The 13498-nt window shown below is 68.3% G+C and overlaps 3 protein-coding genes across 3 annotated transcripts; 1 reads left to right on the top strand and 2 right to left on the bottom strand.

The window, feature by feature from the left end:
- Window positions 1–1610: 1610 nt before the first annotated feature.
- AURANDRAFT_8879 (hypothetical protein) lies at window positions 1611–1877 on the top strand (the record flags this gene model as incomplete). Its single annotated transcript, XM_009034648.1, has 1 exon — window positions 1611–1877. A coding segment is annotated over one exon (267 nt), but the record flags the coding sequence as incomplete, so codon positions are not given.
- A 4587-nt stretch (window positions 1878–6464) lies between these two features.
- AURANDRAFT_8289 (hypothetical protein) lies at window positions 6465–6791 on the bottom strand (the record flags this gene model as incomplete). Its single annotated transcript, XM_009034639.1, has 1 exon — window positions 6465–6791. A coding segment is annotated over one exon (327 nt), but the record flags the coding sequence as incomplete, so codon positions are not given.
- A 1115-nt stretch (window positions 6792–7906) lies between these two features.
- Window positions 7907–9924, bottom strand: NTD2 (putative 5'-nucleotidase; the record flags this gene model as incomplete). Its single annotated transcript, XM_009034786.1, has 3 exons — window positions 7907–8086; window positions 8207–8951; window positions 9152–9924. 3 exons carry the CDS (start codon window positions 9922–9924, stop codon window positions 7907–7909), a joined length of 1698 nt encoding a protein of 565 aa, XP_009033034.1.
- Between the last annotated feature and the right edge of the window lie 3574 nt (window positions 9925–13498).

The following is a 13498-nucleotide window of genomic DNA, read 5'->3' as shown; positions in this document are numbered from 1 at the left end:
CGCCGGCGCCGCCGGCGCAAGAAGAAGAAGACGCCGCCGTCGTCGCGCATTTTGGGCGTCGGGGCGCGCGACGGCGCCTTCTTCTTCTTCTTGCGCCGGCGGCGCCGGCGCGGCGCCGCGCGCATCGACCGGTGGCCGGCCTCGTCGTACTCCTCGACGCCCGGCGGGCTCTTGGACCGCGTGGACCGCCGGAGCCCCGCGACGTTGATGGCCTTGCGGTCCGGGCCCAACAGGCCCCGCTTCCAGACCGTGAACTTGGAGCAGACGGCCGCGGCCTTGCCCTGGGCCAAGATCTGGGCCTTGACCCGGTCCTTGGCCAGCACCTGGCCGAGCTTCGGCGGGCTCGCCGCGGAGCTCGCGTCGTCGTCGATTGCGAGCAGGGCGCGCGACGCCGCGCGCGCGCGGGGCTCGTTGGAGCTCAGGCGGCGCATGGACTTGCGCTGCTTCTGCACGCGGCTCGTCTTCCGGAGCGCGGCGAAGTTGAAGATGCCGCCGCCGCCGCCGCCGCCGCCGCCGACGGCCATCATCATGAGCTGGTCGTCGTCGTCGTCGTCCTCCTCCTCGCTGTCGAGGTGCTGGTGGAAGTCGCGGATGAAGAAGCCGCGCTTCCGGTCCGCGACGAACTTGACCCACGCGTCGAAGATGCAGCGGCCGCAGAGGATGATGCCCTTGAGGCCGAAGAGCGTCGACGTGCGCTTGTTGCCGCGCAGGATGTCCAGCTCCTTGCACTGCTTCTCGTAGACGAGCACGCGCGTGTGGCAGCTCCACTTGAGCAGCACCTTGGCGAGCACCTGGTCGTCCTCGCTGAAGACGTAGGGCTTCGTGTGGCCGCGGAAGCAGAGGTTGTGGAAGCGGTCGAGCTCGACCTTCTCCTGCGCCGCGAACTCGCAGTGGCAGAGCTGCTCCTCGTCCTCGTCCTGGTCGAGCCACTCGAGCTGGCAGTAGGCCATGTCGTAGCGCTTCACGTTCTCCTTGTAGCGCCGCTCGATGTCCGCGAGCTGCCGCAGCTCGCTCTTCCCGTCCTCGCCCTCCTTCTCCGCCTCGGCGCGGGCCTCCATGATCATGTCCATGACGTCCATGGCGGCCCCGCGGCGCGCGACGCGCGCGGCAGCCCCGGAGAGCGTGGGATGCCGAAACGGGCGCTGGCGGCGCCGGGTGCTGGTTTGGGCTTGCTCGCTGTTGAAGGAAAGATGACGGCAAGAGCGACTTCGACTTTCTGGAGCTCCATGGAGCGGATCGTGCTCCGGCATCAACTACGTGCGGCCACCTTCCGCGGCGTCGCCCTCCGCCCTCCCGCACCCACACAAGCGCTCGCACCACCCCGAGAGCGCCGCGCGCGTCGCCGTCGCAAGGGCCATGGCCGCCTGCGTCGAATTGGGCCGGGACCCCATCTACGACCCGAGCAAGAACGAGGGCTTCCACTACGGCGCGCCCCTCGCCGACATCATGGCGGCCTGCGACGTCCACGACTGGCAGACGGCGCTCCTCCTCGACTACGTCGTCGCGAACAACGCGCACCGCCCGACGAAGCGCGTTGCCCGCGCGGCGCGCGCGCGGCCGCCGCCGAGCCGCGCGTCCGCAGGTACCTCATCTGCACGACGGACGACGCGGACCTGTCCATCGTCGCGTGCACGCAGGGCTGGCTCGACAAGTGCGGCTACGAGGCCGGCGACATCCTCCACCGCAACTGCCGCTTCCTCCAGGGCCCGCTCACGTGCTTCGAGACGATCATGCGCATCCGCACTGCTCTCGAGACGGCGACGTCGCTCGCGGTGCGCCTCGTCAACTACACGAAGCACGGCCACCCCTTCCTCAACGAGTTCCTCATGTGCCCCCTCGTCTCCAAGCGCGGCGGCATCGCCTACTACATCTCCGTCCACGACCCGCCCGACGACCTCATCGCCAAGGCGCGGTCCGTGAACACCGTCGACGCCGACGCGTGATCCCGGCGCCCGCGGCGCGCCGGCGGCCGCGTTTGAGCGCGACCGCCCGCCGCGTTGTGCCCCTTGTAGTAAAATCCGTGTTCGTTCGCAACCTTTTGCCTCTTACGCTTCCTTCCCCGCGAGCCGCAAACGTTAACGTCAACAAATCCGTGTTCGTGCGCACTCTCTTGTTTTCCCCTTACGCTTCCTTCCCCGCGAGCCGCGCCAGGTACGCGGCGACCTGCTCGGTCCACGCGTCGGACATGCCGCGGTAGCGCCGGTGGGACTCGTCGAGCGCGAGCACGGCCTGGCGCAGCACCGCCGCGGCCTTGGGCTCGCGCGCGAGCGAGGGCAGCGGGTCGCTGTAGACGTGGAGCGTGAAGAGGATCATGCCCGACTCGGGGAGGCGCGACACGCTCTGGAACTCGACGCGCAGGTGCCAGTCCCGGGGATCGAGCGCGCCGTCGAGCAGCGGCAGGGCGCCGCCGTCGTCTCTCGCGTCGTCGAGCGCGTAGCGCGTCGGGTCCAAGCCCGCCTCGGGCACCTACGAGGGGGATTTCGAGGCGACGATCGCGCCGAAAAGAAACGCCGCCACCGACCAGGAGCCAGTTGCTCCGCGCCTGGGGCGTGTCGAGCTTCTTGAAGAAGGCGGCGACCTTCTCGCCGACGCCCCGCGCGTCGTTGAATCCCGGCACGTTGCGGTGGATGAACGCCATGGGCTCTCCGAGCCGCATGTTGCCCTTCTCGCCGCGCAGCCCGATCTCCATGAACGAAAACAGCGCGCAGCCGCCGACGAAGCGGCCCTCGGGCGACAGCAGGATGAAGTCCTCCTGGACGACGCGCGCGGCCGTCCAGAGCGGCCGCGCCGCGTCGACGTCGAGAAACATTGGGAAGCTGTTTCCAGACGGAATTTTGCGAAGGCATCGTGTTTGGATTGCGAGGATGCGTCCGGCGCAAAGACGTGCTTCCGGACGCCATGCGTGACTTCAACTTGAAGTTCAACTTAGATCATAGGTTCAACTTGAACTTCAACACAACCCGTCTCGTTCAACTTCCAGCAGCCGCTTTGTCCAGGGTCATTGGGCAGCGGCGCCGCACCACACGGGGAACGACGGTCGCGCGGTCCGACCGCTATCACGGATTTCCCCTCCCGTAGTCCTGGCGCGCGGATCACTAGCGCGTAGCACTAGGGAGTGCTAGGGGTGGGGAGGGCGTCTCGGGGCCGACGAAAAAAATCCCGGTTTTTTTGTCGGGGCTTTGTGTCACATGCTTCGGGAGCATAACGCGACGGTCGGGAGGCCCGCACTCGTCGATTTCGGGGTACGTAAATGCGGAATTGTAGAAACGCTCGTCGTATTTAACGAGACTTCGAGCGCGGCGTTCGCGCGTTGCATCGTCGTGGATTTTGCTCCGGAGGCGCGGAATCCCTTAGTTTTATATGTAGGAAACATGGAACGGCATTTTTTTCCAGCCCCGATTTTGTCTTCGAGGAGCTGATTATTCGAAACGGAGCGCGTCAAATCGACGTAGGGAACTGTGAAAAAAAAAAAGTCCGTGAAACGGAGCCATTTTCGCAGGAGAACGAAACCTATGCGTCGGAAGCACGACACGACCGTCCGAACACGATGCCTTCGCAAAATTCCGTCTGGAAACAGCTGCCCAAGGTTTTTCGCGTCGACGTCGACGCGCTTCTTCGAGAGCTCGTCGACGAACGCCGCGGCGCGGCCGTCGGCGCCGCGGACGACGCGATGCGACGCGGCGCCGTGGCGCTCGAGGTGCCTCGCGAGCATCTCGAGCGCCTCGCGCTCCGCGGCGAGCACGGCTCTGTCTTCCTTCGCTTGGGTCGCGTAGAAGCGGTCCGCGGTGCGCGGGTCGTCCAGGAGCTTCCTACGAAGCTGCATCTGCGGGACGAAGGTCGCCGCGGGCTCGACGACGACCCAGTCCGCGGCGGCCAGGGGGCGCAAGCCGCTGGCCTTGCCGCGCAGCGCGTGCGGCGTCGTTCTTTCCGGCGTCCAGAGCGCCGCGAGCCATTTCGCTGAGCGCGGCTTGTCTTTTGGGCCCTTTTTGATTGCGAGGATGGCTGCTGCGGCGAGGACGAGGCAGATCGTTGCGAGGACGATCATCGGCGATGCTTCGAGCATGGCATGCTGCCATGCGAGGCTGGATGCCATCGCGATTGGGGGGCAGCGACGGCAATGTAGGCCTCAAGTGCCGATATCTTGAGCCGCGGCGCCTCAAGCTCCTGCCTCGCTTTCGACGCAATCTAAAGCACATCAAGATGGCCAAGCTCCTCGTCGCCCTCGCCCTCTGCGGCTCTGCCTCGGCCTACGTGGCCCCGGTCGCCTCCAAGGCGGCCACGCAGCTCGCGGGCGCCAAGGACGAGGTCGTCGACCTCGCGCTGTCCAACACGGACGCCCTTGGAGCGTCCCTGGGCTTCTGGGACCCGCTCGGCGTGACCAACGCCGACTTCTGGGGCCTCGGCAACGAGGGCACCATCGGATACCTCCGCCACGCCGAGATCAAGCACGGCCGCGTCGCCATGGCCGGCTTCCTCGGCTTCATCGCCGGCTGCACGCCGCTCGTCTCCGGCGAGCACGCGGTGCTGCCGTACCGCGGCTACGTCGCGGGCGTCACGCCCCAGGAGCAGTGGGACAACATCCCCCAGGCGGGCAAGCTCCAGATCTTCGCGCTCGTCGGCATGCTCGAGTCCTACGGCGAGGGCGCGGGCTTCCCCGAGGGCTACGTCCACTACGCCAAGGGCGGCATGCCCGGCTACTACCCGCCCATCGGCGGCACGGCGGGCTTCGGCCAGGTCACCTTCGACCTCTACAAGCCCTTCCCGATCTTCCCCGAGCAGACGGACGCCGAGAAGGAGCGCGGGCGCCGCGTCGAGATCAACAACGGCCGCCTCGCGATGCTCGGCCTCTTCTCCCTCCTCTCCGAGTCCGCCGTCCCGGGCTCCGTGCCCGCCCTCGACGGCTTCGCGGACTTCCCCAAGTACGCCGGCAACGTCATGATCCCCTTCTCCAACGACTTCTCCTGGTACGCGTAGGCGCCGGACGGCGCCGTGGGCAGGCGACGCGCGCCGCGGCCGGCTGAAGCTCCCACCCGCTAACGCACCTTAGAGAACTGGGGGCGTTCGCGGCGACCGATCGGCTGAAGGTCTCGCCTCGCGCCTTAGAGGACGCTCGCCTCGTCGGCGCGCGCGCGCTTCGGCGGCCGGTCGTCGGCGGCCTCGGTCGCCGGCGCGTCCGCGGCGAAGGTGCCGCGGACGACGACGTCGTCGCCGACCGCGAGGCTCGCGACGCGCCGCAGGCGCGCGGGGCCCCCGGCGAAGGGCGACGACGCGGGCCCGACGCCGCCGACGAAGACCGGCGCGACGGTCACGACGACCTCGTCGACGAGGTCGGGCCGCCGGAGGAACGCGTCGACGACGGAGACGCCGCCCTCGACGAAGATGGAGTTGATGCCACCACGATCCTTGAAGGCCGGATGATTCTCGAGCCAGTTCCGGTGTGCCACATCGTCTTTCCCTTGTTCCGTTGTCAGCTTCGCGAGGAAACGGCCCACGAGAAAGGTGTCGTCCCAGATGACCCCCTCCTTCCCTTCGTCTGCCGAGGACTCTCCGTCTCTGTGGTCGTCCGGGATTTCTCCAGAGGTGACGTAGAGTATGTAGGCGCCCCTCTGTCGGAGCTTCGTCACGCGCTCGTGCTTCTCCGTATCGTCGGTGCGGAAGTCGGAGATGACGATAATGACGCGCCGTCCCGCCGCCGCCTGGTCGAGGAGCGCGCAGTCCGGCGGCGTCCGCGCGGCGCCGTCGAGCACGATCGCCACCGGCTGCTGAGCCGCGGCGACGTCGACCGCGGACCCGTCCGCCGCGAGGCGCACGGTGAGCCGCGGGTTGTCGCCGGTCACGGTGCCGCGCCCGACGAGGATCGCGTCGTGCATCGCTCGCAGGCCGTGCGTCATCGCCATCGACGCCGAGCCGCTCAGCATGAGGCGCTCCTCCGACGCCTCCGGCGCGTTCGCCATGCTGCCGTCGAGGCTCTGCGCCCAGCTCAACGTCACAAAGGGTCGCGTGCGTGCGGCCCGGTCGACGCGGCCGCTCCGGCGCTGGAGCAGGCGGCGCACGCCGTCGTCGACGTCGTGCGCGGCGATGCGCGTCGCGACGTCGTCCAGGAGCGCCTGCACGGACGCGCTCGACGGCGCGCTCATCGTCCAGAGCCGCTGCAACCAGACGGCTCCGAGCCATATGTTGAACCAAAACTCCAGAATCCCTGGTGGCGACGGACGCCGACCACGCGAGAAGGCCCATCTCCGAAACGCGCGCCGATTACGTGGCGCCCCCAGGCCGAGACCGACGGCCGCGCGCTGCGCGCCGCCAATCGGCCGCCGCGACCGCCCGCCGCGCGCGCACAATCGCCACCCGCCACCCACCGGAGTTCAGAAGTCGTCGTCGCCGAACTCCTGGTCGGACTCCTCCTCCTGCTCTCCCACGATGGCGCAGCGGGCCTCCTCGGTCGTGCGGGCCATGATGTCGAAGACGCCCGTGAAGACCTCGCGGACCTTGGACTTGGCCTGGGTGTAGGCCATCTTCGAGTAGGGCGTCGCGTTGTTCGGGAACCAGGAGAGGAAGAAGAGCTTGTTCGTCGGCCGGCCGTCGTAGGTCGTGAACTCGTAGTCGAAGATGACGTAGCGGCTGTCGGCGTCCGGGAGCGCGGCGAGCATGTCGGGCAGGCCGCTGTCGCGCGGGCCGATGGTCTCGGGCACGACGGCCTCCGTCGTCGCGTCGATCTTGTAGACGATGAAGCGGTGTTTCCGTCGGATCTTGAGCAGCTGGAAGACCTTGCCGCACTCGTCGTCGATGCTCCCGGCCACCGTCTTGTTCGTGAACGTGATCTGCTCGCCGCCCGTCTTCAGGTGCGCCTCCGTGCCGTCGTCGAGCTTCGCCACGTTCTGCGACATGGCGGCGCGCCCTGTTGTTCCAGGCTGGGTGGGAGCTCGTGGCCCAGACGCCGAGAGGGCCGGTGTTGAGCCCAGCTCTTTAGCGAGTGCTGGCACCACAGTGCAGTCGCAATGGCCCGTCCTATTCTCGCTCTACTGAGCCTCATCGCAACCAGCAGCCTCGTCATCCCACCGCACGCATCCACGAGACACACCATGACTCGATGCGAAGCGAAAAAAGGCATGTTTTTCGGAGACGACATCCAGATCAACAAGGCCGCCCGGCCGCCCGCGACGACGGAGGCCATGGCCGCCGCCCGCGCCGTCCTCGTCGACGCCGGCGCGCTGCTCGCCGCGGACGACGCCGCCGGCGCCGCGCGGCTCCTCACGCGCCGCGCCGCGGACCTGCTCGCGTGCGACGGCGCGCAGCTCGACGCGCTCTGCGAGGAGCCCGTGAGGACCGTCGCGCGGGCCGTGCTCGAGGCCGTCGCGGAGGAGGCCGCGGCCGTCGAGGCGACGCGGCGGGACCTGCTCCAGTTCTTCGTCGGCGCCGCGCGGAACTCGTCGGACGCGCTCGACGCGGCCGTCTCGGAGGAGGCCGAGACGATCGTCGCCGTCGCGTTCGTCGACTTCCTCGACGCCGAGGTCGAGCGCGTCGTCGGCGCGGAGGACCCCTCCCAGGAGCTGCTCGACTTCCTGCGGGCGCTGCGCGAGCGCGTCGCCAACGAGGTCGAGAAGCAGGTCTTCGGCGCCGGCGCGGAGGCGCTCAAGCGCGTGCTCGCGATCGGCGACGCGGACCTGCGGCGCATCGCCTTCATCCAGGCCATCGACGGGCCCGCGCGCCTCGACGTCCTGGCGTGCCTCGAGGAGACGCGGCGCGACCTCAAGGCGCGCGACGGCGCGCCGGCGGACGTCGTCGCCGCGCTCGACGGTCTGGCGGCCGTCGCCGCGGCGACGCCCATCGACGTCGACGCCGCGTAATCTTCAGCGCCGCTGGAAAATGAGTCGTGGGCATGGTCGTCTCCGTCGCCGCTGAAAAATTAGTCGTGGGCGTGGTCGCTCTCGTGGGCGAGGATCTGGGGCGCGGCGCGGAAGTAGTGGTAGGGCGTGTACTTGTAGAGGTCCGTGACCTTGGCGCAGTAGATGTCGGCGTACTTCTCGATCTGGCGCTGGAGGTGGCTCTTGTCGTTGTGGGACGCGCGCGTGAGGTAGCCCCAGTGCTTGTTGAAGGTGTGGCCCTCGTCGTAGAGGTAGGGCGCGAGCTCGCCGTCGAGGTCCTTCATGGCGCCCAGGAGCACGCGCGCGCGGTCCCGGGCCAGCGCGGCCGAGGCCTCGTCGACGGCGTGCGGCGGCGACGGCGCGCCGGCGCCGTCCGCGTAGCGCGTGAGCGAGTTCTTCAGGCCGTTGAAGTGCTCGGACAGGTCGTCCTTCCGCCGCAGCATGTCGTCGATGCGCTCGCCCGTTTTGCGCTCGCGTCGCGCGGCCTCGATCTCCGCCTCGAGCTCCTGGACGACCAAAGCCGTCCGCCAGCGCATCGACGCCTTGACCGCGTTCGCGTCCATGAAGATGTGGTCGCCGACGTAGAGCAGCTCGTCCTCCTGGACGTTGAAGAGCTTCTCCACGAGGCGCGCGGACCCGCCGCAGTAGACGCGGCCCGCGGCCATCGTCCGCGCCTCGCGGAGCAACGGCGCGCCGTCCGCCGTCTCCGCGGCGCCCGTGACGACCTCGTAGCACGGCAGCTTCTCCGTCGTGAAGAAGCTCGGCTTCCGCGCGGAGACGATGACGACGTCGAAGAGGTCGCGCCAGTCGTCGCCGCCGCACACAAAGGTCATCATCGTGTTGCTGTACCACCAGTCGGAGTTCGTGATGAGCGCCAGCTTCTTGCCCGCGGTCCGCTGGTCGCCGAGCGTCGCCCGCAGCAGGTCCGGGTCGCGCTGCGTGTACTTGGCCGGGTCCCGGACGACGGCCTCCTTGATGCCGAAGGGCGTGCCCCCGCCCCCGCCGTGCGCGCGGCCCAGGGCCTTGGTCACCGCGCGGTGCCTGGCAGGAAAAGAGTGCGAAATTTCCAACTTTGGAGGCTCATATCTCGGTCGTTTTCCACTCGTTTCGGCTCATTTTTGGACGAGCGATCATCTCTCGGAGCGTTCTCGAAGCGTGGATGCTATTCCCGGAACGGTCGCGCGCGGAACACTCATGTTGAAGATAACTTGAAGCACTCTTTTCCTGCCCTGGCGCGGTGCAGGTCCGCGTAGTTGGCGACTCTGCTCGCGTCGAAGGGCGGCGACGCGTCGCGAAATAGCGCGCCGGAGTCGAGCTTCGACACGAGCTGGGCGTACATGACGCCCTCGGAGACGCTGAAGAGCGTGTTGAGGAAGGAGAAGCGGTTCGACCGCAGGTCGACCTGCGTCCGCCCGTAGAGCGCGTCGAGCTCGTTGCCCTCGAGGCGCGCGTCGCCGTGCATGGCCCGGCGCACGAAGCCGTGGCGGTCGATCTTCAGGAAGTTGCCCCGGTCCTTGTCGATGACGAGGCCCCGGCAGGCCAGGTCCTTGTCGAACTCGAGGTCGGCCACGGGGAAGCCGATCTCCTCGAGGACCCGCTTCGTGCACTCGTAGGCCAGCAGCTCCCACTCGCGCCACTTGTAGTGGACGATGGTGTAGTCCATGTCGTAGCCGATGACCGAGATGCCCCGCAGGTTCAGGGACCGGCTGCAGAAGACCTTGGCCGACGCGTCCGCGGGCCGCGCGCCGCCGAGCGCGGCGAGCGCCTCCTCGAGCGTCTCGCCCGTCGCACCGAGGTCCGCCTCCTCGGACCACTCCTGGTCCTGCTCCGACGTCGACTCGCCAAAGTAGTCGACGCTCCGGTTCCGGTTCGGGGCCGCGTCCGGGGGCGCCCGCAGCAGATCCACGAGGTCGAGGCTCACCTCCTCCTCGTCGCCGGCGATGCTGAAGCCCTCGTCGTCGTCGCTCGCCGTCGCGCGGATCGTCTGCCGGCGGATCGTTCGCCGCGGCGCGTGCAGGAACGCCTGCGCGAGAGCCGTGATGCACAGGAGCGCGCGCATCTCGCGCATCTCGAACAGGATGTCGTGGCGCGGCTCGTGGTGATCGACGAGTGATCGATCGACTGCTTGACGGGAAACTTGAAGTAGTGTTGTAGTTCAACAAGGGAAAACTGATGCCGGGACTAGCCGCTTTCATGAGACGCCGTGGAAACAAAACGCCCATGCCCACATTAACGCCGGATCCTCCCCGGCGACCGCCCGTGGTCGGACGGAGGGTGCGACTTGGCGAAGTGGTCCTTGCACTCCTTCGTGTTCACCAAGCCCTCGTCGCCCATGTGCTCGAGCACGAAGGCCGACTCGTCGAGGAAGCGATTGAGCGTCATGCCCTTCGTCGCGGCCTTGGAAGAAAGCGAGTGGACGGAGACCGTGTAGACGCCGATGCCCAGGTGTCTATCCAGCCTCGCTCGAGACTCCCGAAACACCTTCGCCAAAAGGACGAGCCCGTGCATGACGCCGTTCGTGCCGTCGGAGTCGGGGTTCTGCTTGTCCAAAGTCAGGATGTTCCGCAGCAGATCCGGCGCGTAGTAGACCAGGATGGCCCAGCCGTCGTCGACGCCGGACTTGTTGAGCTCGTCGACGAGCAGCGCGCGCGTCGCGGGCTCCAGCATGTCCAGCGCCCGCCGCAGCCGCGGCACTTCGTTGGCCTTCGCCCGCAGCATCATGCTCAGGCGCACGAGGTGGCGGTCGCCCTGGCGCCGGTCGTCCTTCGGGATGTCGAGCTTCTTCGCGTGATGCTTCAGGAATTTGTCGTAGACCTTGACCTCCGTGGAGTCCTCCTTCTCCAACTCGAAGAGGTGCTCGCAGGCAACCTTCGCGCCGTCGAACAGGAACTTGAGCCGCGTGAAGGCCGGCACGCGCGCGATCCAGGAGAAGAGCGTGAACCGGAGCAGCGACGGGTCCGACTTGCACAAATGCTTCAGCGGCGCGAGCGACGCCGGCAAGCTTTCGCCCTGCAGGAACTGGCCCAGGTTAAAGGCCGTGGACGCGACGAGGTAGACGGTGTCGGGGCCCTGGTCGAGGCGCTGGTACGACGGCAGCAGTCCCGGACACGCGGACATGGCGTTCCGCAAGATCAGGTCGTGGTCCACGGACTCCAACTGCGTCTCCAGCGCGACGTCGTCGGCGAAGGCCTTGATCTTGCCCACCGTGCAGCAGGCCAGGTAGCAGAACAGGTTGTCGAGCTTCTCCGCGCGCGTCCGCGCGTCGTTCTGCGGCGACGCGACGACCCGCTCCAGCAGCTCCTCCCGCAGGAACGTCAAATCCGCGTCGGACAGCGGCGCATTGCCCGTCTTGCACTCGTTCCAGCCGCCGCGGTGTTTGCCGAAGAGCTTCGCGACGAGGCACAGGGACTCGATGCGCTCCGACCGCTCGCGCGACGCCGCGTCGTGCTGCTCGGACCTGGGCAGCACAAGGGTGATTCAACGTCGCTTCAACGTGAGTGTTCCACGCGCGCGCGTTCCGGAAACAGCATCCATGCTTCGAGATCGTTCCGAGAGATGATCGCTCGTCCAAAAATCAGCCGAAACGAGCGGAAAACGGCCGAGATATGAGCCTTTGAAGTTGGGAATTTCGCTCTCTTTTGCTGCCCTGGCTCGGACGCGCCCACGTCCTCCTTGAGGTCCTGGCCGTTGAAGTACTCGATCTCGGGGTACAGCGCGCCGACGTGGGTGCGCAGGAACGTCGCGTAGTCGGGCCAGGGCTCGTTTCTGTCCAGTAGACGTTTGCAGAGCATGAGGCACGCGGTGCCGCCGCCGTTCGCGTCCTTGGCCCCCTTCAGAATCGCCGCGGCGCCCTCGTCGAGGGGCGTCACCGGCGGCGCGGGCGTCGCGGCGACGGCGACGCGCGGGCTCCTCTGCGCGGGCGCCAGGCCCGCGGCGTCGCGGTCGACGTCCATCGCGTTGTCGACGCGCGCCTCGAGCTTCTCCATCATGACCCCGTAGGCGCCAAAGTCGCGCGCGGCGCCCGCGTCGGCGAAGGCCGCGCGGCGGAACGTGCGGGCGATGCCGTTGCCCAGGAGGGACACGAAGGAGTCGCGTTGGTGCGTGACCATGCCGAGCTGCACGAAGCACCAGTACTTGGCCGAGCGCTCGTGCGCCTTCACCGTCTGCTCGCTCAGCAGGGCGATGAGCAGGTTCATGAGCAGGAGCACGACGATGAGCAGGTAGAGCACGCTCAGCAGCTGGAAGGCGCCCGTGCCCGCGCCGTCCATCGTCAGGATCTCCCAGTAGGACACCTCGCCGAACGCGGAGCCCCAGTTCATGCCCAGCGCCGACACCATGGTGTTGTAGTGCGGGTCGGACCAGGCGAACATGATGTGCTCCGCGGACGCGAAGGCCATGCAGACGATGAGCATGAGCACGCCGAAGACCGTGAGGTGCTGCACCATGTACGTGATCTCCAATACGAGGATCGCCGCGCGCTTCCAGACCCGGAGGTACTCTAAGATGCGCAGCCAGCTCACCCAGCACAGAAAACTCAGGATCATGATGTGGCGGTCCGCGAGCGCGAAGGCGCGGTCCACGGGCACGACCTCGTCGCGCGCGTTCCAGTCGACGTCGTCGCCGTCGACGTCGTGGACCTGCTCGACGCGCGTCAGCGCGTAGGCCGCCACGAGCACGAAGAAGACGACGTCGATGATGTTCCAGGGGTTCGTCAGGTAGGAGTACTTCTCCTTGACCGCCTGGTCGAACTCCTGGACGAAGAAGAAGCACGCGAAGACGAAGCACGCGACCTCGAGCCACAGCACGACGCCGCCGTCGCCCGCGCCGTCGCCGCCGCCGCCGCCGCCGCCGCCCGCGCCCGTGGCCAGGTAGGGCCAGACGCGGGCCACGCGCGACTCGACGTAGGGGATGCCGCCGCCGCCCTCGGGCGGGAACTCGACGACGAAGTGGAGCGCGCAGAAGAGGTTCGCGTTCGCGTTGTAGACCACGAGCCGCAGGTCCACGGCCCGCGTCGCCGCGTCGACCCAGTCGTTCGCCGCGAGGCTCGCCAGCACGTCGCTCCGGTTCGCCGCGGCGCGCGGGAGGTCCACCGCGAAGCCGCCCGCCGGGTACGTCGCGTACGTGAGCGCGCGGCTGCGCCCCCGGCGGCCGAGCTGGCGGCCGCTCCGCCACGTGTAGCCCCGGAGCGCCGCCGCGGGCACGGCGCCGTCGTCGTCGGACGCGCCGGGGCCGTAGGCGCCGCGCGACAGCGGCCGCGCGGCGCCGCGGCCGCCGAACGCCGCGGCCGTCCAGTGCCTGCGCCCCTTGGGCTTCGACGGCTCGCGGAAGCAGAAGGCGACCATGCCCTCGGCGCGGTCCGGCACGTCGCAGAGGTTCGCGCGCGACCGCCACTGCATGAGCCGCGGCAGGCCCACGAGCACGCCGAAGCCCGGGAGGAAGTCGCGGCCGTCGACCTCGATGGACTCCTGGCCGTCGCCGGACCAGCGCTCCGGCGCCGGCGCGTCGAGGGCCGCGGCGAAGGTCGTCTCCAGGAAGTGGAAGAGGTCGTCGGCGTTCGTGACCTGGTCGAAGCCCAGCGCCTCGCCGTCGAACGGGTGCGGCCCCTTCGCGGGCTTCCGCGCCGCCGTCCTCGC

Source organism: Aureococcus anophagefferens (assembly GCF_000186865.1).
Source record: "Aureococcus anophagefferens unplaced genomic scaffold AURANscaffold_2, whole genome shotgun sequence".
NCBI lineage: Eukaryota > Pelagophyceae > Pelagomonadales > Pelagomonadaceae > Aureococcus > Aureococcus anophagefferens.
Note: the sequence above shows the minus strand (reverse complement) of the source record. Positions and strands in the feature narration are given on the sequence as shown.